This window comes from Motacilla alba, chromosome 11 (assembly GCF_015832195.1).
Source record: "Motacilla alba alba isolate MOTALB_02 chromosome 11, Motacilla_alba_V1.0_pri, whole genome shotgun sequence".
Classification (NCBI taxonomy): domain Eukaryota; kingdom Metazoa; phylum Chordata; class Aves; order Passeriformes; family Motacillidae; genus Motacilla; species Motacilla alba.
In genome coordinates, this window is record NC_052026.1 from 16,181,302 (window position 1) to 16,206,198 (window position 24,897).

At 40.2% G+C, this 24,897-nt stretch overlaps 1 protein-coding gene across 1 annotated transcript in view; it reads left to right on the plus strand.

Moving 5' to 3' along the window:
* The window catches only part of CDYL2 (chromodomain Y like 2), a 60,137-nt gene that overhangs the window by 11,296 nt on the left and 23,944 nt on the right, over positions 1–24,897 (plus strand). Inside the window, exon 2 of the mRNA XM_038148071.1 lies at positions 20,748–21,342. Coding sequence (XP_038003999.1) covers positions 20,748–21,342 — 595 coding nt within the window. The remainder of the gene's footprint in view (positions 1–20,747; positions 21,343–24,897) is intronic.

Here is a 24,897-nt window from a genome sequence, read left to right on the forward strand (position 1 = left end):
ACAGCAAGCAGGCTGCCTGTGTGGCCTGGTGGAACTCAGGAGCATCAGAGAGCTGTGCTCCTGCCCTGTCCTCACTCAGCATTTGGAGGCCGTTGGAAGGAGATTTTTCACCAGCAGCAAATGACTTCCATTGCCTTTCCTAAGCATTGCATCAGATGATGGGTTAAAGCACGAGTGCCAAGGTGGCCTTGTCATCTCTCCCTGCTGACTAAGGCCTGCTTGAACAGTCTATTGTGTGGCATTTATCAAATGGATCAAGATAATAAAAATTACAAGCTCCAAGGAGGACACCCCTTTTTTTCATTGTACGCGTCCCAAGCTTTGCATTATTATTCTCATCAATCTTTTGTTACTCTGAGAATGTGCTTTGATGGAAAAGCAGCATGGCTAACATGTGGACTACCAGTTACAGTCCATAATCTCCTATGAGCTGCCTCCTGCTACCTCAGGAAGCATTAAGAAATTGCCAGAATTGCCAGACTGTTCTTTCTCCCAGCTGAATAGCATCTCCCCAGCCTTGTCATGGGCACCACAAAGGATGACAGATCTTTTTCCTGCATTGTTTGACCATGCTGTGCTTTGACTTTCTGACATGACATCACTTTGAGCATTTCTAGTGAGTGCCTCTTGGAAACGTATCAGGTATTGCAGTGGCACAGGGTGACCACTTACTGACAAGCTGCTGTGGGCTGCAATTCAAATTGTTCTGCAACTGTGCCGCTGTTAGTTTTTGTGCTTCATCCACTCATGTCAAACACCACTGACAACCTGCTCTGTTTAGAAGAAAGGCAGGTCTCCTTTTAATATGAACTGAACCTTGAATGATGAAATTTCCTCCCCTGCTATTAACTGCTACTTGTGTAGCCTATTTAGTTTACAGGGGAAAAAAGGTCTTGCTTACTGATCAATAAGAGATGTAGTTTACATATAGTTTTTATTTTGGATATGCAGTTTGCATTGCTGGTATATCTTAGCTTACACAACCCTTGATTTTCTACAGTCCATTTGAAGATACGTGTCCAAAGGACAGTTAACAAACCAAGGACAATATTTTTTGAAGTTTTTTTATCCCCAAGCTACAAGGCAGAATTCCTTTAGTTAACTGAAATAAATTCTGCTTTAATATAACACTTTCCTAAGATGTCCAGATTCCCTTATTAATTCTAGGATTTTGTGGAGCTCAGAACAGCTTTAACATAACTTTTCCTAAACATCTTTCTTACTTCACATCCATCTGCTGTTGCTCCTGTTACCACCAAAAGGCAGCCATTCCACAATAACAAGCATTTTAAAAGTTGCAGTGTAATGGCAGTTGATCTTTCCAAGTGCTGCGTTAGACACGGAGGATGTTGTTTAGTACTGAGAAATCACCAAGGTGTGTTTTGGATGTACATTTAAATACATACACTTTCTCAGGCATTGAGGGGATATCTGGGGATTGCCTACAGATATTTAGTAGTTGATATATCACTTATTCAAGATTTGGAAAGTACTTCAGAAGTAAGCCTCAGGGTTAGCAGAGGAGCTGTGTGATAAGCCTTAGATCTCACAGAAGAACTGATAGCAAGACCTACCTTTTCATTCCCCCTCTGATTATATGGTAGTGCAGTACAGCTTTGCAGAGACAGATACAGCCTAACTGAGGAAGGCAGAGGATGAGCCAAGGCTGGTTTACAGCAAGTTTTGAGGCTTTTTTTTCTTTTGAAGTGACTAGTCTGTAGCTCCGTTTCTGAGAAGGTTACTTGAACCTGTGACTCAAACAGAGACATCTCAGAACGGGGTGAACTGGTGGCTGCAGCACTTGTGGGACAGAAACTGCTGCGTGCTCAGAGCACGTTCCCCTCTGCAAACATGGTGGCAGCTGCTTTCGATCTGTGGCTTCTCACTGCTATTGTGTGAGGGAATCACACTCTGAGTTTCAAGAGCCACAACAGAGAGTAAGTAAAGCTGTGGCTCATCTAGGACTGGGTGTTATTTTAATGAGCTTAATAAATCCTATATAGGACTGAAAGTTTCTTTGGAGTTCTCAGTCCTGCAAAGCAGCGCTCTCAGTCTGACCTTTGAGCCTTGTACACTGCAGAGCTCTGAAAAACTGCACCAGTTCTACGCTGCACCAATTTCAGCAACATCAGCAACCCCAGTGGAAGTAGCTCACCCACTTTGGCAGCTGTTCTCAGCATCAAGTGGATCAGACATTGTACTGCAAAGGGCTTCCACTGCCACGGCTCAACACGGTCACAGACACTCGCTGAAGTCCAGGAGGTCCACACTCACGTAGAAACAAAATTATTTCCTTTGTGAAAGAAGTACAGAAGTTAAGGAGTTGGAATTTTTTTAAACAAACTCATCACATGATTAAAGCTGAAATCTTCATGAATGTTAATATTGTTCTTGTAAAGCATGAATGGCAAGGATTCATTCCATGTACAGTATGGACACTGACCTTCAAAGGGAAAAATTCATTGCAGCAGCATTTATCTCACTTTTGGCAAAGCAGGGTGATGAACTAGTATTTTTTTTTTTTTTAAGTACTATCACAGTTGTTTTCTGGCTACGTTACAATTTCATTAATGGATGTGTATTGTAAGTTATCTATCCTTGGATAGTCTACTTTGGAACAGTCAAACTAAAAAATGGCTTTTATAAAATTATTTCAGTGTGGTTTAATACCAAATCCTGAGAAATATGGTAGCTATATCAAGAAAATTAAAAGCCCTAGGGCTAAATATTTTTATAAAAATCACTTAAAAACAGAACTTCAACCAACTAAGTTGACCTTGGTTGTTACAGTGCTGGAGAGCTTTGGTTTTGCACAACTATAAGTATAACACTGTTTGAATTACTTATCAGAATCTGCCAGTGGTGTAAGGTTGTGACTTCTACTAATAAAAAATCGGCAGCTTTTGATTGAGATGATTAGGGAAATGTCTAACATGCCATTGAAAAGGTTTTCAGGTGTCTAAACCCAAAAGATACCTGAGGGCTTGGCCCTAAAGTGAAAATATTCACAATTTTCCAGAACGTTCCTGGAGCAAAAGGTTGTGTCTCTCTTCCAGGAAGAGGATGGCATCTTAGAACACAACAGGATTGCTGCATCTTTCCTCATGGTAGATCTGTGCTGCTCATTTTTGTGTGAGTGCAGCAGAGGCAAGCAGTAAATCTCCCATGTGGCGTATGGACAAGGCAGTCACTTCACCAGCAGGGATGTTCAGGTTGGGCGATACTCACAGCCATTTCAAGATCACTCCTAATCCCAAACCACTTGTTCTCTTCTGAAGGCTCTGTAAAGAACAACTTCTCCACTCAGCTCTGCTCCATCACTCTTCCCATCCCTTCCCTTTGTGCTGCCGGTAGCATTCCCATGGATGTTGCTAGCCTTGTCTTTGGGAAGTCCCCTGGCAGCCCTGCTCTGCCCCTGGCATCCCACTGCCTCTCTCTGCTGCCCCCATGCACAGGAAAGCCTGGAGGATGAGATGGGCTGTCCACAGCTGACTCCACAGACAGCTTGACCTCAAAACTAAACTCAGGGTGTATTTTTGAATGTCATGTAGGCTACAAACGTGCTGCAAGGACAGGAAAGTGTTGCTGATGTACTCCCTGTATCTCACTCACACATGGCTGCGCTGGACCAGGATGCTCACGTGCCACTAATGCAAACACTCACTGAATTTAGCCCATGGAGTTCCCTGATGATGCAGAACTGGGTTATTTCAGTGGAAATTGATTCACTAGTCATGAATTTCATTTGAGAAAACCATGTAATTTTTGGTTCACTGTCTGCTCTAAAGCGACAGCAGCTCTTTTACATACCCCAACAAGATCAGCAAATTATTTAGTCAGTTTGAGATTGAGAAGAAAACGCTGTTACATCTTCATTTCCCAAATGCAGGTGTGGTTGAATCACTTGTGCCTAGTGAATGGTCTGTCCGGTCAGCAAAACCAACCCCTTTCTTATTTTTGAACACATATATCCAAAAGACACTTATTCTTTGGATAAAAAATGTGGATGAACTTTACTATGGTAAAAAGTACATGAGACACTAACTCAAATTATTTAACTCCTTACACTTTATTAATGTTTAGCATGCCTGCTTTTGGAACACTCCTAGAGTGTTCTGTTTCAATTTATTTGATTTGTAATTTTGAATTCATGGCATACATTTTTTAAAAAGCCAAACACTGAAAAAAAAAAGTTTCAGGTAAATTGTTAATTTTTATAGATGTGCATCTTTCATAGATGAGTTCTTTTTAAGCTTTTGCACTTAGGTAGTATTTTGACTCTAAATGAATCCAAATACATATTTAGCCCTTGAACTTTTTGCAAACGAACAAGGCTGTTTTCCTGTTTCCAGCAGGGTACAGATCTGTGCAGATGTAAAGCAGTTTGTAGACAGATGTGGGTAATTATCTAGTTGTTTGCAGTGATCCAGTATAGTGCAGTGAAAATGTCTCTCTGGCCATGTGACTGAGCACATGGGTACAGATTTAAGACAATAAGTAATAAACTTTTTTTACCAGAAATAAAACTGGGGAACAGAACTAAGCACATCTTCCTTGCATTTCATTTTTCCATTTTTGTTAGTCAAAACTGTGTAATTTTAAGAGGAGCTGCATTGTTTTTGTAAGGAATAAAACTAAGAAAAGAAGTTACTTATATTGATCTGGTGAATGCAGTTATTATAGTTACACACTTCATTAAAGTGCTCTCTCCCAATAATAGCCAAAATAAGATGAATTTGAACTTTAAACACAAGTACTGGACCCTAACATCTAGGATGAAGTTTCGGAAGATGACTATAAAGCAGCTACGAAACTTTAGACTGAGCCATCACATAGGCTCCCAAATTTTACAAAATGTAAAGAAACACAGAGACCATCTCTTCAGTAAGTTGCAAACCACTTTGCAGGATTTAATGTTTGGAAAATAAAATTAAGTAAGAGATATAAAAAGTGCCAGTGGCTGGAAGTTCACCCTTCAAAATTAGAGCTGAGACACACTTTTTAACATTAAGGTTATAGCACTCTGTTTATGGGACTTGGATTCACTACCAGCAATGGTGTGCTTTCTGTGAATCACTTCCAATTAAGACATGGTGACTTTGTAATAATGTGGTTTAAGTAAATCAGAATTTGGGACCTCGTGCAGAACATGGATGAAGAATGTTCCTGTGCAGCCCAGCATGGGTTCAGTGGGTCCCTTTTGACATTTAAATCTGTAACTGTGAGCCTGAAAGTAATGTCGTGACACACAAATAAGCAAATCTGGGCTCTCATACTGAAAAGTAACAAGGGTTCTTCTTAACAGAGTGGCTCTGGAACTTCTTTGGTGCCCTGGTATGCCAAACTTGTTCTAGATCTGCATTTGAGTTTTAATCTGTGTTTCTTTGGGTTTTTAGTGTTATCAAAACACTATATCCCCAAAGGTTTATAGCCACAGAATAAACATATGTCAAAAAAGGAAAACTGTGGTGACATTGAAAAAAGATTTGTGATATCATGTGTCATTTACTCCAGCAGGTGACTATTATTTTAACAGTTTTGTGTTTTCATTGTAGATTATACTATACACTAAATACCTAAAATGTTAGAAACCTCAAGCTCATATATGCAGAGTCTGTCTCACCATTATTTTGAGAACATTTGATGAACAGGATATTATTAGCTTTTTATGTTAAACAGTGGTTAAAATTCTATAGTTTGAAGAAAGGCATGGTGACCAACTGTTGGAGAATGAGTTCTGGTGTGTGAATAAACTGTAAAGTGCAGATCACTCTAATGGAGCAGAAACTTCCAGTATTTTATGCTGTTTCAAATAAAAAGTGATTTCAGAGTCTAATTCTTTAGAATTATACACTTTTTCGCTGTACACACAGTATATTTAGATTATCACTGGATGCCCTTCATTGAACAATTCCCACAATTACTTACATAATTAGATTTAATGTTGCTGACTTAGGAGTCTGTGACTAGATGGGCACAAGAAAAGGGAAAGAACCATGTCCTGGGGATGGTTTATTATCCCATATCATTTTAGGGGTTTTTGATCTGTTTGTGTCTGGAGTGGCAGTTGTCCCTGCCCCAGCTCTGGGGCTGTCTATCACAATATTTGGGAGCCAAGATGGGGTTTCCAGAGGGAGTTGGGGTGGGTGAGAGGCAGCCCTTTCATTTCAGCAAGTTCTGTTCTAGTACTGGATATACACAGCCAGTATCTCTGACCAGGGATCCTGCTGTTTCTGTGGGTTTTGCCTGCTTCTTTTTGGTTTGTTTTTTGGGGGTTTTTTGTTTGGTTGGTTGGGGTTTTTTTGGGTTTTTTTTGCTTTGGCACTGTGACTGAGCTTGCCAGCTTGGCCTCTTTTGCTGCTCTGTCGTTGGGAAGCCCAGAGCCAGTGCGTGCCCACCAAGACTGGGAACACCCTCATTTAGCACCAGTGGGCAATCCCCGGGACTCTGTGCCGTGTTTGGGAGCCGGGCTGCTGCTGCCCAGTCCCCGCCGTGCCTCCACAGCTGCTCCAGGGTTTGTGCTGCACTGGAGCTGTCTGGGAGGTGCCATGGTCCTGCGGAGCTTCTGCTGCCTCTTGCTTGCTGCGCCAGGTGAGCCTGTGCTGCCGCTCCAGCTTGCTGCTGCTGAGGTTTCCTGCCACCGCTCCTCTCGCCGTGCGGAGGGGACACGGGGACCGGCTGTCCCGGTGCGTTTGTGAAGGAAGCTCTTCTCCATCCCACACCATTACCGTGAGAGACAGGCGGCCGGACTCGCCCCACGGCGCCCCCTGCAGCCCCGGGGGACTCATGGCACCCCCTGCCCGCCGGCAGCCAGCAGCGCCCCTGCTGGCTGTGCCCGGAACTGCGCCCGAGGGGAAGGTGCCTGTGGCCGAGAGGCTGTTGTTGGGTTTCTGGGGGGAAGGTTCCACAAGTCAATATTTATCCTTTTTTTTTTTTTTTTAATAAACATGGCTTTTTCACTTTCACCCCCTGGTATCCATTTCTCTCATTGACAGAAGAAAAGGGAGCTATTGAAGCCCTTTTCTCCTTAGAAGAAGCACTCATTCCAGTGTATTTTCTCCTGAAATTTGTCTCGAAACTGAGACAAAAAAAATCATGAAATGCAGATTGTGGAGTGAAGAGAACCTGAAAAATATCTTTTTTCCTTAAAGATCTAACTTTTTAATCATATTTAAAGAATGTTTTTAAAAAATTGAGGCCAAATAGATTTTTTTTGTTGAAGATAAATTGCACTTCTGATCCTTACAAAAAAATTGAAGTGGCTTATTGATTAACTTGGACAGGACTGCCCATTTTGATATGTATAATATTACAAACGGTTTAAAAATGAGAAAGTGCATCACCAAACAACTGAAAGTAGAAAGATTTCAGATATTCAGATTATCTTAAATAAAAATTTGATATTCTATGGCCATTAGAGAAATTTATTAAACACCTCACAGTGTCATCTGAGTAAGGAATATTTCCAGCAAAATGTAGGAGATGTACAGTTGATTCAGACACTTTTTTCTTACTGTCACCTTTGGAAGACTCTTTCCAGCCATTTAGAGAGAAACTCGAGACTATTCCATCCATTTTTCCCCAGTGTCATCTAACCAGGATTAACTAGTATTTATCCTTACACGTGTTATAAAACATCTGTGATTCCCTCTAGAAGCAATTCACAGGTGCAAACTTGCCTTTTCAAACCTGCACTACTATTTATGATTGTTGCATTAATGGAATCAGCAAGGCAGGAATTGTAAAGATCCTGGAGCACACGGTGCTGCCTGTGCTGCCTTTGCCTGCACTGCACAGTCCATGTGACATTCAGCAGCCAAGGGCAAGGTCTTTTCCAGCATAACACCGAATTTTTGCACAGCAAAACTAACATCTCTGTCTTTGGGGCACACTGGGCAATCATTAGCACTCTGACAGACACTGTACTAGATTTTGTGATTAACATATTGTGACCATTTCATCTCAAGAACAAGCCAAATGTTATGGCAGGCTACATATTAAAGGAAAGTGCTCACTTCTCTAAGCCCCACCTGTAATGCTGCTAAAGAACAGTAATGATCATTAATATCCATGTAGTAGGATAGGTTTACATGGTGCTTTGTAACTATGAAAATAACATTTCAGAGTGGTAATTGGGGAAATAGATACTCTCTAGGGAAATCCTCTGATTATCTAAAAACAAACTTGGTTTGTTAAAATCCTTCTTGCATGACCACAAAAGTTTCTTGTTTCCTTGGAATTAAAATTAAAAAAAAATTAAACATGTGCACATCATCTTGAAATCTTCAAAAAAAATATTTTCTTATTATCTAGAAGGCAAGATTACTTATTCCAAATACCCCACATTAGTTATTAGCACTAAAAATGTTCCAAAAGGGTGAGGTTTATGTTCCTTCATTGGACTACAGCATATAAGCACATATAATAGATTATAAGCATAATAAAAGCAAAACTTTTCCCAGTATTTATCAGTATTTCTGCTGAGGTACTAAGAGTATAGCACCTCTCCATCGTGGGTCTTATTGTTTATTTCTGTGATATTCTTTCTGTGTATGCCTTTGTACACAACTGCTCTTTGGAGAGAAACAACGGCTGAAGTGTGATCAGAAATTCCATTTGTTATTCCAGAGCCATATAATCCACATGTAGTCTTTTTCCCACATATTCATCTTGTGAGTTTCTTACCCCTCCTAAGTATGCCAGGAACCTTTTGGTTTTATCAGGCCATTATATTGCATATTCTGCCCCCAAACTGTGAGGTGAAAGCAGTGAGCACCAGTACGAAATGCACATATACAGCACATATAGCACAAGTTAATCTTGGGATTTTTCCTTTTTTTTTTTTTTCACTACACTTCAAAACAGATCTGCTTCATCAAAATGTTTATTTTGTACACTGCTCTACACACTGTTTATTTCCATGCATCTTTCCCATTTTCCACACCAGGTCTGAAATTACTTCACAGAGTGGGTGTTCTTTTTGGATGAGGATAAAAGCAAAGAGAACAGTTGAGATGGTGACAAGGAGCAGAAACACAAACTCTGACCTTGAAGCCCCATCTAAGCATCCTGTCCTGCAGAACACTCTATTACTACTTCAGCACAAACCTCCAGGACAGATACAGGAAACACAAGAATATTTTGAGTAGCATATTTCCTCTTAGCTTTGTGGTAAAAGTTTGGCAACTTATCCCTCTTATCCCTGCCTTTGATTCCATCCTATTGAACAAAGAGCAAATATACAGCTGTTGCCATGGAGCATGTTATATGTTCACACCCCAGCTTTGCACATTCCTTCTTCTGCTTATACCATGAATACTGAATGTTCATTTAAACACTGAAAAGACACTGAGGAATGACTTCACAATGTGCCTCAGTACTGAAAAACATCCATTTAATGACTAAGAAAATCTTTTTGACCTCATGAGCATCTGACTTACGTCTTCAAACCCAACTTTTTCTACATCTCAAAGATTGGATGGCTCTTCCTGTATGACTGAAGGCAGACAAACCCTAATGGTACCAGGTCAAAGAAAGTTACAAGTTCAAAGCTGCTTGTAGGAAGCTCCCTTCCAGCTGCCTGATGAATCTAAACTCAGATTAATTGAGTCAATTCACAGACACACACACTTACACAGATTGCACAGAACTCAGTCTTCCAAATGGAGATGCTTTTCTGAGTGAAAAAGAATTAATAAAGAATTATTAAATGATTAGTAAATATTTTAGGCAAAATGTATTACAGACTCATATAATAATGCAGGGTGGAAGGGAGCTTTGGAGATCATCTTATCCAGCCCCTTGCTTAAGGCAACACCAACTTAATTATGTTGCTCAGGGTCTTGCTCAGTCAGGTTCTGAATAGCTCTAAGAGTGGATGTTCCACAGCCTCTCTGGACATCTGTCCCGGTATTTGACCACATGTATGGTTTGTGCTAGGCATGACAGGGAGGACAGCAGAAGATTATTGCTGACTCATTAGAATCAAAATAATTAGCTGTCCAATCTGTAAGAGTCCTAGAAGTTAAAAGTCCTTTTTGTAAGCTCATAAATCATTTACAAGTGGGATCTTACTATTAAAAGTGACTCAGAGGTTTGTTATACTAAAGTGGGAATTTAAGTGTCCATTCATGAAGTATCTGGAAAACAGTTTGGGTGTTGGAGCACCAGTGTGCATTGGTCTCTGCACTAACCCTCAGTTAATAACAAGCAGACAGCTGCAGCTTTCCCCAGCTCCAGTTTGTGACTGGCATAGTGCCACGGAAAGAACATACACTAACCCAGTCCCAGTGAGACAAATGTAGGGAATCAATCTTAGAAAAACCTACATTTATAAAAATATAATTCTGTAATTGCCCTGTTCTACGGAGGGACATGGAACAAAGCCCTTTGCCACACTGCTGCAAATGCATCCAGGAGCAGCTGAGATATTCACAGAGCCGCCAAGTTAGGAATCTGACTAACAAATACATGGAAAATTTCCTCAGTAATGTATTCACTACTTACATATTCAATACTGCTTCGGGCATAGACATTTCTAAATGGTTCCTCAGCTTCATCAGAGTTCCAGTCTCACCCTGACGCTTGATGGGTCTGCACCATCTCTGAACAGAAACAGAAGGTAGCTGCAGCATGGAGATGTGCACATGGCTTCACAGGAACCCTTGGAGTGATCTGGCAGGTGTTTGGAGCAGCATGGCAAGATCTGTACCTCGCCACCTGAGAAACCCCAGTTTGTTCCTTAGGACCTCCCCGAAAGGAGTAATGGATTCCAATCTAGAGCAACCCCTACTACTAGAAGTACTGCCTGGCTGGAAGTACTGCCAACACTTGGCTGAAACCTTATCATCAGGAATTGTGATGACCTGAAAGAACTCAGGACTCATCAGTTAACGAGTCCTTGGCTTGAGTGAATTACCAGGGCTGACAGAGGACTCACTGAGATCAAGGAATGGTGTCCATCTGTTGCCAAAGGCAGCTTTAAAGAGATGTAGGGCTGAGGACAGCAGGAGGGTAACGTGTGGTTGTCTCCTGGGCAGCACCATCAGTGGCTGTGATGGCAGCTCCCAGGGACGCTGCATTGCCAGAGGAGTTTCAGGGCAGCATGTGGCCAGAGCTGCCATGCAGTGTGGTGTGGTCAGCCTGACTCACTGCAGACACTGGGACAAGCCCAGATGTGTCAGTGCCTTTCACCCACCCAGGAAGCAAACAGCCTCCTCAGATCCCAGCTGATTGCTCCAAAGCACACTTTGTAAAATCGATGGATACCCTGTGTCTCTGTGTTTAGAGCACTGTCCCCATATTTAAAATGCAGATTTCTCATTAGCTGTACTCTCAGATGATTCAAGATGCATCTGTCTGATGAACATTGACAGCTTTCATAACTGCCTTTGCTGCTGTCCATAAGATAGTTTGTTCCTTCCAAGCACCAGTAGGAAGTTGGTTTTACACTGGGCAGAATTCAAATCTCAAACACAAATTAAATCTGCAGTGAAAACCGATGCAATAATTGAGGCCAAAACTTGGCCTGCTGACCCTGCTCATCTGAATGCTATTTCTATGGGGATAATGATGTATTATTCTTCCTTTTTGACAATTACTTCTTCACAGATTATTTTGAAATTTTCTGTGCCATTTTTCTGTGATGTTGCTCTGGTATCCTGGATACTTAGTTGTAATATTCTGTGCTCCTGTCACGCCATTATAGTTGCCTAAAGCATGTTTCTTTATTCCTTTTTCTGCTCTACCTTTCTTTTTGGCTCTTTCCTGTACTCTGCCACCACATTAACTTCATTTGTGTAACCACAAAAATGAAGAATTCTACTGAATTCTGAAAGAAACCTTTGTGTTTCATGAGTTTTCTTCCCTTATTATCCCGCTACTTTCCAAACTGCTACTTCAGCTTTTCACTCAAAGGATCACCCCTCAGCCTTCTGTATTGTACAAAGTCATCTATTTTTAGCCCTTTCCCTTTAAAACCTATGGTATTATTCACAAATTTGACTGTTACTACTTTTGCTATATGGATGTTCCAAACCAGCTGCACCTTAATTCTAGTCTGGATAGAAAGTATGAAGTGGATATATGATTTATCCTTCTCATATCACCCTATCCCTGTCCAGTCACTCATATAACATGGACAAGGTTCTGCATTTTCTTCTCCTTTCTGTGTCAGTGGTGGGGAGAGATTACTGTCCTCCTTCACATTCAGACCCAGGCATTATTTTTAATTTGCTCTGTCAGGTATGTATTACTGTTGTCCTGGTTCTGGCCAGGACAGGGTTAATTTTTTGTGGTAGCCAGCAGGGACGTGGCCAAGACCCTGATGTTTTTCTATACCCCTTCACATAATTGCCAGGGACAGGGACAGGGACAGGGAAAGTGACTCTTCCAGGGAGAGGGGGTCTCTTCCAGTCAAGAAAATGTGGTAGAGGGAGCTGGCTGGTATTGTTTACTTACAGGGAGTTTTTCTGGGTGAATTATTTGTTTCCTTATACCTCTTGTTGCTGTTACTGTTAATTTTTATCTCACTGCTGTTTCCAGTAAATTGTTTGTATCTCAACCCATGGTCCAGCTGGACGGGGAGCAGAGGGTGCCTTTAGTGCGAGTACTAAATTGACAAATATAATTTCTAAGCCATGACAATAATTTAAAAAATAGGTCTTTCTCCCTGTGTGCAAGAGCTACAAAATCCATACTGCCACTGGAGATTCTTTACACAAAAACTGCTGTTTCATATCCTAGGTCTAGAGTAACTACATCTCATTGTCCATTGGTCTTGTTTTGCAACCCAGAGCCTTCTTTTTTACCAAGCTGTCATTTCAATCCTTGCAAATCTCTGCAAAACTATTGCATTATCCTGCCTTAGATATCCCTGCAAAATCCATTTTGAGCCCTTTAATGCAATGGCCACTTGGACTGGCAGTGTCCCCTTGTAGCCCCCTTTGTCCCTTGTCTCTCTGCCGTGTCACCTGTGCAGAGGCAGCAAGCCTCCCTGTGCAGTTGCTAAATCCTCTCTGAATACCTGAAATCCCAAATCCTCAGCACCTATAGACACATTTAATGACACAGGGCTCCCCAAAACCAAGGCTTTCACATCTCTGTGCTCAAGTTCACCACTTTACTGTAAAAGGGCTAAGAAAATATTTTTCTACCTACCCCACAAGAACATGTGGTTTGTTTTATGACAGTCGTACCAGTAGCATTTGGAAAGCAATGACTCACTGAGTGGCAGTACAGCAAATAGTTCAAATATTTGTTTATGCTGTATTATAGCTAAACCTTTGTGTTTTTTTAATGTGGAATCTTCACTTCTGACTAAGCTTTGGGATGGATGTAAAAGTGTTGAACTGAAGTCCTGGCCTTGAGTTGAATCTGAATGAAGCCCATATGGTGAAGAAAAATACTGTGTAAACTGTACAAAAAACACCCAAAAAAGCCAAAACTGAACAGGGTAGAGAAGAAAAAATTGCCAATGAATATAAAAGAAGCACTAATCTTTTTCTAATGATTTCAAGTAAAATTTTTATGTAAATTAATAATTGCTTCCTGCATTTCTGGAGTTGCTTTAATGTTGAAGAACACCTTTAGTGATAGTCATGTTTTTATATTTTAAGTATTACTTAACACATTTCAAAATCTGTTTGGAAACATGAGTATTTTTAACAAATTCCAAGCAGTTCTACTGAGAGAACAGTGATCTGTTCATATAAACACTGGCTTGCTTAGAAGTCTCTTCAAGTCATGCTCCTGTTCCTATCAACTTGTTTTAAAATAAAAAATTAAAATCTTCATGGTTTAAATCCCAGGAATTCCTACTTAGATTTTACTTGCATATAAGTAAATAGGGAATAACTGTGCTGATTTGTAGTACTTAAAAGAAGTATAGGCAGAATCAGCACCATATTAGGTTGTGCTGAACCCTTCTTTGCTGATAAATGCACACATTTCCCACACACGCTCTCAGATAGTAGAAAACTGGAGAATCCCATTGAATTTGGCAGAAATGAGTTGTGCCAGCAAGTTTGTTGTGGGTGTGTTTAGAACTGACCACTTTTTAGCATAAAGAACACCAAGAATTTGGAATGTCCTGCTTCTTGCTTTCTTTTCAACTATTACCAATGAAATGCAGTAGCAAAATTGATTTATTGTACAAAAGAAAACAGAGATTGGATAAATGTAATGTGTCACTGTGCTTTAAAATAAACAGAAACCCCCATGTTCTTTGGATTTCCAAAATGTGGTATGTGATTATAATGCCTGTAAGTCAAAAGGATTAAAACCTTTTATGGAGGAACAGATCCAAAGAGGTCTCCCCCATATTGAGTAACAGTTTTTGATTACCTGGATGCACTCGTGGATTGCAAAGGAAAAACTCCTTTTCTTCCTCTGTATTAAGAATGTTCTCAAGATTACCTTAACCTGCTCTATAAAGGATCTTGATTTTCTCATGCACTTCTTTCGCAACTTTGAAAAGACGAGGCTTTCCAAATGAAAGCCTAAAACATTTTAACAAAATAAATGCATTTAGGCAGGAACAGTTGTTTGCTGTGCAACCTGTGAGCAATAAGCCTGGACAGAAACATGTTCTGTATCACAAACATGTCCAGTATGAAAGGGTTTGTATGATGCAGTTGCCTACAATGACAGGGAGTACACCGGATGACCAAAAAGTCTCTTTCTGATCCCTGGTCATCTGACAAGTTTCCTGTTCCAGGGGATTAGTATTAGTTTGTGCAAAAACCTCTTCCCTCCAGTGTAAGACTGTTGTGTATATTCTTATTCCTTTTTGCTCCAAAACCCACAATGATTGTGGCACTTCCCCCACAGGTACAGCTTATACACATACACTTCAATATCATAAGAAAGGAAAGAATGTAGATTACATCCTTAAATTTATAGTGGGAGATGGAAATGGCTTTAACAGACTGAGAGATTTGAGCACTCTTAAGTTCTGACCAGGAGAAACCTTTTGGAAACAAAACAAGAGAGGACAGGGTTATGAAAATGAATCCTGTTGGTAGAGTGAGCAGCAGGGACAGATGGGACCAAAGGGGAACCAGGGCCCCAGTGTGGGAGTGCAGATGCAGCACTAGGACAGGTTTGAAGAGAGTCAGAAAAAAACAACAGAGACCAGACCAGAATTTCGGTTTCAATGAGACTGAATTTCACAGAAAGATGAGACTTCCCAGAAAGCTGGTACAAGGTCACTGAAGATATGAGTGTTCGTGGAAGCTGTGGTTGGTTCAGGCCCTCAGATTGGATCTCTGCTGCTAATGAAGGGGAACTCCCTCTGCCAGAAGGCCCCTTAGACAAATGTTGCTCAGGGAAGGTAACTTACAAAGTGTACTTCTGCAGCAAAGTGTTGGGTCCAGAAAAGAGGAATGTGAAAACACCACATTGAGCAGTAACTTCTAATGCTGCACCACTGCTGTAAATACAACTGATGGCATTGCACTCCTGGTTTTCCATCTAAACCTCAACCGTGGAATCTCACAGCAGGACACCTCTGCAGTGTTAGTGTCTCTCAGGAGGGGAACATCAAAGGTGCAGGATAGGGAGCAGCAGGAGATCTCACAGCATTTATTTGCTCTGTTGTGAGTCTTCCCATGTCTATGTTGAAGGACACACACCCAATGCAGTGGTTTCCATACCAGTGGTTTCCATACCAGGCTGATAGGCTTTTCCCAGTGAAAATGTAGAAGTTCCAGGAGTTCCTTACTAAGTTTTAAGATCTCTTCTGATTCTAAGGAAATTGAAAAACAGAAAATAAAACCCCCATATGCTTAAAAAGAAAAAAAAGGAACTGAATAAAAAGCAGTGTCTTTTGAGATTAATGGGGTGTCCACTGGTTTTCCTGGGAAGATGTCATTTGATGTTTTGCCTAAGAGTAATTCTGATGAAGAATGGCTTCCCTTTTGTTTTTAAGAGTATCTAGCCCTTTCATTTCATTGTGACCTTCCAGGTGGCAACACAAATTCAGTACTGAAGGGGTTTTATAGATGGACCTACTCCATGGGTCGGATTCTGAAGAGTCCCAGCAGCCATTCCACCGTTATTTTTCTAACATGAATACTGGCTGCTTCAGAAGATATGTAGCCATATTTTTTGTACGTCTGGAACAAATGCTCCAATTACCAGATTTTGTAAAATCAAATACAAATACAAGAAAAACAAAAATACGTTACAAAGACAAGTCACTGCTAATGAGATAGAGTACTTCTCAAAGCAAAGGTAACAAAAAGGGGGAAGTTAGGGCAATACTGAATTTTTAAAAGACAAACATGTTGAATCAGGTGGCCTTTATCTCTCTCAGAAATCTTACTGCCTTTCCTTCTTTGGCATTTTCTTCAAATACCCTTCCAACACCCTCAGGCATAACATGGGACAAAGACTTCCAATGAAAAAAACCCCACATAAACCAGTGCAAGTCCTGTAATCGTAGTAATGAAAGGCAGTTTTTCTAGTGTCTGTCATGCAGTTGCTCTGATGCTTTGAAGAGTTCACTAGCAGAGACCATCTGAACACCACTGATTACAGTTTAAATTGCTTACATGGATATGCATGGCAAGAAGAGGAGATGACATGCATTTATTTTGGAAATCACTAAGTAGATATGCAACCTTCCAAATGTTTCTAGAAGTTTACTGATCTCCCATAAGGTGTTTTCTGGGAACACAAGGATTTTTATTTATGCTCTTCAGAGCTGTGAACTGAGATGAGTGTGCTGTGCTTTGACTTTATAGTTACAACTGTAGAAATAATTCCACAGGAATTATTTAACTTAGCCTAGATTTAATTTTTTTGATAAGCAAACAACAATGTGTAGTTAAATGATTTTGACCCAGAATTTTCTGGGAAGGAAGGGTGGCAGGGTTGTTGTACTCTGCATACACTTAAGTTTATGAAGCTCTAGATATTTGTACTTTAATCCACTTATGTATTATTTTATTTCACATTAATTATAGAATGCAGATATATTTTAAAGGCTTTTTATTTATGACTTTCATCCTGGTTTGTGCAGCTGTGTATAGAGCTAGGTTTAAGTCTACTTGGAAGCTAAAAAGTGTGTTGCAAATGCATTTGCACAGATGCCTTGTTCTTATTCTATCTGTTCTCTTTAAAAGTATATGGTAACATATCAGAACCTCAGTTCATCCAGAATTAGCCAGCAGGGGCAGGGAGAGAAAGAGAGAGAATCCAGGGAACTGACGGTACATGACATTTCTAGCAATCTTTTAACTGTGATACCTCTACAAGGTTTGTTTGTAGTCATTGCACTTTTATTAAATTTAACTCCTTAGTTTTCCAAAGCAAATGCAGTGAAATCATGGATTTGGCAACTGTAACTACCAGGGTCACTTTTGGGAACATGTTACTCAGTTCTGATTAAAAATGGAACTGAGGGGGGAAATGGAAAATCAGACACTGAAGTCCTGGATATTTGCTGCATATTCTCAGAAACATGTATTGCTTATTCTAGGGGAGGATTTAAAGTATTATTTCTATTAATCACTAGCTGTCACAGAATTATTTCTCATTAAGAAAACTGATATGATTTGTGCAACCTTAAGTAAATACAGAAAGATTATTATTTCACATAGTACCTGTTAAAACAAATACACATCATTAAAAAAACAAAGTAGTGATGTTTGTTGTTACTGTGGACTGTGGATAGAAGGAAAATTAGACAGACAGTAGCAGGTGTGGCTAAAACCCTGATATTTATGCCTCCACTGAAGCACTTCCCAGTGGCACCTAAAGGGGATAAATATTACTGGAGAACTTAAAGCCCTGCGATAGAAAAGGGACCATGTTGAATGCTACCCTCAGATGCATTCAGTGAACAGTGAGGCAGTAATGAGGACAGGAGAATATCTACCCAGACTTTTTATGCATCAGTAGTCAAGCCACGGGGTATTATGGTTGAACTAAAAAAATCAAGGAAAACAAACTAATTTTGGATTATACCATATTTTTTTCATTTTCTCCCCAACAAAACAATAAACTGAAAAGAGGGTTGACCAGAAACAAAACATTTTCTATTTAGTTTCTTTAGTCTTTATTTTAGTTAGTTAAATTTGAACATCGATAGTTTTGTTCTGAGAATGCTGTAATGAAATGGTTAGTCTTACCCAAATATATTTGCTTTCTGAACGTTTTTTCACAAATTATTATTAAATTTGACCCAATTTCATGACTACTTTTATTCTCCCTTCATGATGTCTTTAAGTGGTTAATCACATCCTCCATTGCCATTATTTTATTTCCCAGGAACAAAGACTACTCATATTTTCTCCTTTTATCCTCCTAATTGAAATGCAGGATGCCTCATCACCAAAATACTTGAGTGTGTTCCATATTAAACAACACCCTCCACAAAACCTCTTCACATAGAGCAACAATGTGAAAATAATAAATCTGTGTAGTTAAAGATACGTGCACAAGTGAAAAAAAGGTGAGGGTGGAGAGATGGTTTTTGTATGGGATCCCAAAAAAGGCATTTGTCCATCCTTTCTGAGGTTCTTCCTTCAGTGAGCAAGTTGGGGAACAAAGCTGGTGCAATCCCTCAAAAAAAAGACAAGTAACTCTCAAGCAGCACCAAACTGACACAGTTTGTGTTCCAAGTGCAAAGTCCTGAATTGAAAGGGAGGGGAATGCATGTACATTGTTTATCTGGTACAGACAGAAAAGCAGTAACCCCGACTCTCCAGTACTGATAGCTGTGGTCTACCAAGTTTAGCAGCAATTTAATTTTTTCCCCAGGACAGACATGTATGTGCTTTGCTCATTGCTATAGCAAGCTGCAGTAATTAAGGTAACAAATCCACAGGCAGCCCACACAGAGTTCCGTGGTTCAATGTACAGTTTTTCTGGCTAGGCCCTGATAGGAAGATGAAAGTATTTTAAAGCCAAGGCTAATTTGGACAGCTGCTCTCTATAAAGTCAACAAGATCATAATAAGTCTACTATTAGTTTGACAATTGAAAGCCACACGTCCCACATGAGGAAAAAAAAATGCCAGTTCATTCATTTTGTGAAGCCTTTTCCGTCTTTTCAGACAAATGATCTCAAACTTGCCCAGGCTGAGCTTCAGTTAATTGTTTTGCCTCTCTGAGCAATCCTGAAGGGGACTGTGCTAAATTCAGAGTAAAGAGGATGCCTTGCTTTGCTTCTGAGGTGGTTCTGTGTAGATATTTGATAAGCCAGAGCACAGGAAGGAGCTGTTTGAGATGCTGCAGTGGGAGCCCTGGAGGTGGAGGAAGGTGTCCACTATGACTCAGAGACAGATATCTTAGCACAATTCCCATGTAAATGAACTGAGATAGAAGTATAATGTTTAGTTGCTAATTACATTTAAACTCCTTTGGGGAACCCACCAAGATTTCTGTGAATGTACAGTTCCAGCCAGTGAACAGACAGAATTAATCCATTGGTTTGCTCTAACAAGGGACCTAAAATGAACAATTACTTACACTGCTGTGATTGCCCTTCTTCAAGGTTAAATTCTCCTTACAGATTCCACTGTTGTTCTTCGCAGGAGATGATTTTTCATGAGGAGCAGTGAAAGCTGTTACATGATCTATCCACTTATTTATTCTTCTAAATTAACAGTACTGCTTTGGGTTAATGATAATGATTTTTTTTCATTAGTGGCATCTGTATCCTTCATAAACCACATATTAAAAACAAAATTTAAAAATTAAACAATGAAAAAAGAAAACCTGGGAGAGTCTTTGAAATTTTCCTTATCATAACTGATCTTCCAGCATTGACTTTCCATGACAGATATATGTAACAAAAACTGTTTGTTCTCCCTACCTTCCCCACATTACCAAGTATTATTCCAATACTTAATTCCTACTGCCATTACAACATTTTTCCCAATGACTCGATCTGAATTTCACTTGGTGCAGTTTAATCCAAACTTGCTGCCACTGGTGGTGTGTGTTTGGATTTTTCTCTGCATTCTCCCTCTACTTGAGGCTTGACCAGTATCCAGGTTCCACAGTGTAATGATGCTGTTAATTCACATTTAGGGTGCAGTCCCAATACAGTCCATTAGCACTTGGTGCAGAAATGTTCCTTACAATGACATTCTCCAGCACAGGCTGACAAAATTCATTGCTTCAATGTAAGAATCCTGACTTAATGCCCTTTGTTTGCTATTTGATTTTTTAATTGGTGCATTCAGAAATTTTGTGTATTTACTCAAATACTGAATTCATAAAAATACAGATTTGTGTAAGTTGGAAGCAGCAAATGGATGTACACTACTGCAAACAAGATCTTTGCTGTAAAATACTGCAATTTGTTGTCATCAGTTCTCTGTTCAAGGTAGTTTCAAGACACAAAGAAGAGTGGGGAAGCTTATAGGGACAAAACACATGTGTAGATGCAGGAGAATGATCAGTAACAAACAAAGCAGCAAAAACCACTTTATTTGACTCTTTGAAACAAGAGGTAGCTGAGGAATGTAAAGCAAGAGTGTCATTTTGCAACCAGATTTTCAAAGACATTCTTTCATTTATGATCTCAGACTCTCTCTTGATTCTTCACATTTGAGCTACTGCAAGTGCCCAGATCAGATCTGAGGATGTGTTTATTTCTCTAAAAGAGTTTAAAAGGTTTCAGAAGGGGCAGTGGCCTTGCTGTGAAAATGCCACTGGGGCTCTGCTTTTCACTCCTTTACTGCCAGGTCTGTTCATGAGAATTCTTTCTAATACAGTTTTGGCTTTTCCTTTTAGGTAGAGAGAATCGTAGACAAAAGGAAGAACAAGAAGGGCAAATGGGAATATCTCATTAGGTGGAAAGGCTACGGGAGCAATGAAGACACCTGGGAACCTGAACACCACCTACTCCATTGTGAGGAATTTATTGATGAGTTCAACAGACTACACATTACCAGAGAGAAGCGATCCAGGCACGGGAAACAGGGCAGTGCACCGAAATTACTGCGGGAAAGCCGAGGGTCGTCTGTTGAGAAAATATCACATAGACCTTCTGAATCTGGGAAGTCTAAAGGATCAACACACAAAAGGAAGAGAATTAATCCATCTCATCAAAAACAGAAACGAGGATATGCAGCAAAGCCAGGATCTGCAAATGACAGGGCTGCTAAAACTGTGACTTACCGAACTACTCCCAGCGGTTTACAGATTATGCCACTGAAAAAGCCACATAATGGTCTGCAGAATGGAGATGGCAGCCATGAGAAAGATTCTAGACATTTTGGGAATGGCTCACAGCAGCAAAACGTGGATTTAAATGATCATGAAGGAGAACAAAACTTGCCCAGCGTGTTGGAAGTCAGTAACAATTCCCCTGTTGTGAATGGAATTGGTATGTGATTTAAACAACTCCTCTGTGCGGGAGGGGGTGTTAATTGCAGCAAGTAGGGCCCACTCGTGGAAAAACTGTTGTCACACAAGTGATATGGTGAGAAGCACACAAACAAGTTCCACACTTTCCCTACATATTATACACTTTTTTTTTATCAGTTGGCTTCTCCCTTTCCCTTTCCCATGGAGTGACGCGAAGCAGTGTGGGCTCTGTCACGAGATATGCAGGGTAAATCCCTATGGGAAGTGAGGAAAGGGCATGGAGTAGGAATGACAACTCAGATATGTATAATGCTGCAACTTTGGGTTTGTGCATCACCACGTAACAAATCACTGCTGTTAGGTGTGCTCAAACCCAGCGGTCTAGAGAAACCAGAATTATTTTAGAATTAATACCACTCTTGCTAAAGTGCCCTGGTAAGTGTGGCAGAATAAGATTCAAGTTCTCAGTATTAATGTTTGTCATAATCAGAAACACTCGGAACAGCCAGGTCCTTGTCTCTGACAGTGACTGGACACATCACAAGTCTTAAGACAGACTTTAGAGGAAAGTACAAACAGTCTTGAAATGAACAAAAGATATAGGAGAAATTTCTCTCTAATTCTCACTAATTTCTCTCTAATCCTCATAGTTACTGCTTAGTTCTCAAAGAATAAGGTTTATATTCTCTATAAAAACTACTCAACTTAATAGAAATTAAATATCTTCTCATTATATATGTCCAATCTTTTTGGTTTGTTTGGTTTTAATCCTACCAAATTTACAGCCTCAGTGGTGTTTTGTGACAGTAATTTCCAGGAGCTAACAATAAGAAGCACATTTTATTTGATCAGGTTTTGGGATTTGGGGTTTTGTTGGGGGGGAGTTGACCTTTACTTTCACTGAGTAGCCTCTTGTCCCTGTATGAAGGGATGAAGTGGAGGATACCCTGTCAGTCAGTAGGCAGTCCCAGCCTTTTCAGCCTTCCTACTACCTGGAAGGCTTTGCTGATTCCAGAGAGTTTTGAGTATCTTCTTGTGCCATTGGTGTGGGGGGTGGTTTTAATACCTTTTAAAACAGCAGGAGCTGTTCCAAACGATTTCCCACTGCTTACTGATACAGTGACGATAGAACCTTTGAAGAATTATTTTTTCTGCTCTTACGCACTGCATAAAGGTTTTCATTGAGTGATCCACAGTTGCTCTTGGGGTTTTTTCCTTCCTTGTTACAGTTAATTTAGAACACAGCTTTATGTATGATCCCTTTCACTATACATTTAATCTGCTTTAGTGTTGCCAGTTCACCTTTTTATTTTGATTCAGTGAAGCTCTTCAAAATCTTTCCTAGTTTTCACTCTACTTATTTTGTATTGCCTTCAAGTTTTCCTCTCATATATCTCTTCCCAGCTCATTAATACATACATTAAATAAACCAATCCTCCCGCAGGTCCTTGGGACAGCCAGCTTGACATGATGAAAAGTAACCATTTGTTTCAATTATTTATTTTTATTAGCTACTTTCTATAGCCCATGATAGTACTCATTTCCTTAACAGCTTCTGGTGAATTGCCCTGCCAAAAACTTTTCAGAAGTCAACATAAATTATATCACCCTGCTTTCCATTTTCCATCCTACTGGCAACCTGGCAAATACTCCTTGATCTGGGAAGGAGAACTGACCTTGCCCAGTCTTACTGGCTATATGTGATAGCTACTGGAACCTTTCAAACCAGGCATCAAACATGCTATTAAAAACTCCCAAACCAGCAAAATGCATGGTCAGATTTAAACGCATAAGTACTCCTGATGATGCCAATGAAATTTGAAGTTAAATCACTTAAAAGTATATTTTGGCTTTTGCATTTTGAGGAGTTTGAGCTCATGTAAGAATGCTTAAAAGTTACCTGCTTCTTTAAGACAATTTGCATATCTAATTACAGCTGTGTATAAAGTTTTGGTGTTTTTTTTACTGTTTCTAATTAAGTTTTTCTAATAATTTATTTTACGTTATTAGTGGAGAAGTTCTGATTCAAAATGTATCTTTGAAATGCATTCATTCCCATATTTTAGAATCTTTTGTTTAATGAAGAACTGAAGGGTCACAAAGAACTGTAAGGTCAAATGAGCCTCTCCTTTGTCCCCACAAGAGCTAAGGAGTGGCCTCCATCACCCCTGATTGAATAATCTCTGGCAGAGAGCTCCCGTTCAGTGGAAAGCTGCTTTGCCTGAGTGACCAGGTGTTCTCTCCTGGCCCAAGAGCTGATCTCTGCAGCTCCTTTCAAGCAGCTCTTTCTGACATATTTTGTGTTCTCCAAATCCATCACTTGTGTTCTGTATTTTGTTCCCCTTGCATTCTGTAGGCAAAATGAAGAGATCTTTAAATCTCTGCCTGGTTCTTTTTTGAAAAGCTCATACTCAGCAGCTCTGCCAAGGTCATAAATCCCTCGAGTCCTGCTGTGTGATACCCAGCACATGCAGAGTGGAGAAGAGTACAAAGAGGAGAGATGAGACTGCCTGAGTAATAGCAGACAGAAATTGGTGAAGAAGGGTCAAAATCAAATCACTAGGTTTTTCCTTAATATTGCCCTGCAAGCTTGAGAGAAGCCACATTTCCTGATACAGGGGTCTGAAACATCAAGTGGAAGTAACTTGCACGACTCTTCACCAAGTCCAACAATTTCCTGAACTCCCTCAGTATTCACACTCACACAGAGGATGCCAGTGTGATTCTGCCCTGTGTCCCATTATTATCACAGAAACCCACACGAAAACCAGGCTGAAATTTTACAAATTACAAATGAAGAAAGTTTCAGAGAAAAATTCCCAGTTTGTTGAATAACTTAAATTTTTTTCCAAACATCTTGGGTTTCAAAACTTTCTCCAAATCTGAGCCAAAGTCCTAAGGCTGTGTCCCTAGGGAGCAGGAGCAGTGTGGCAGTCTGCTTGGCAGGACTCCCACGTTTAGCTTGGAGGCAGCCAGCTATGCCAGAGGTTTCAGGCAGTCTGCCACTGAGTCTGGAAGTTGAAAGCCTGGCATGCTCCATCAGCACTTGCAGGGCTCCCAGGCACTAGGTGTGGAACAAAGAGGGAGCCTGGAGGACCTGGTTTGGCTCCCAGAAGCTGTGGCTCCTGGGCAGCCCTGTTCAGAATCTGAGGAAGCAGACATTTGTGTCAGCTTTGAGATTGCCAGTATGGAACCCAAATGAATGTCAGATTCATTTCTCAGCTAAGACTGCACAGAAAATATGTATAGAAATTTCAGGTTGGTCTTGAGATGAAGCCTAGATTTGGAAAAGTCAAAAATTCCCTACAATTTGAAAACCTGGCTGTAAGCCCAGCTCTGCTACCAGTGTGGGCCTATGTTTGAGGGTCTCCAAACCCCACCAACCTCAACCAGAATTGTTTCATATTATAATAATGTTTAATCACCAGTGCATTGAACCAGGCAATATAGACAGTAATATTTAAACTAGAAGTAATCAGATAATAGCTATTTTGTTGGTCTGTCCATGCCAGTTGTGTTCAAACAAATAACAGCTATTTGAAAACCAGTTTTTGATGACTCCTTAAATGAATGT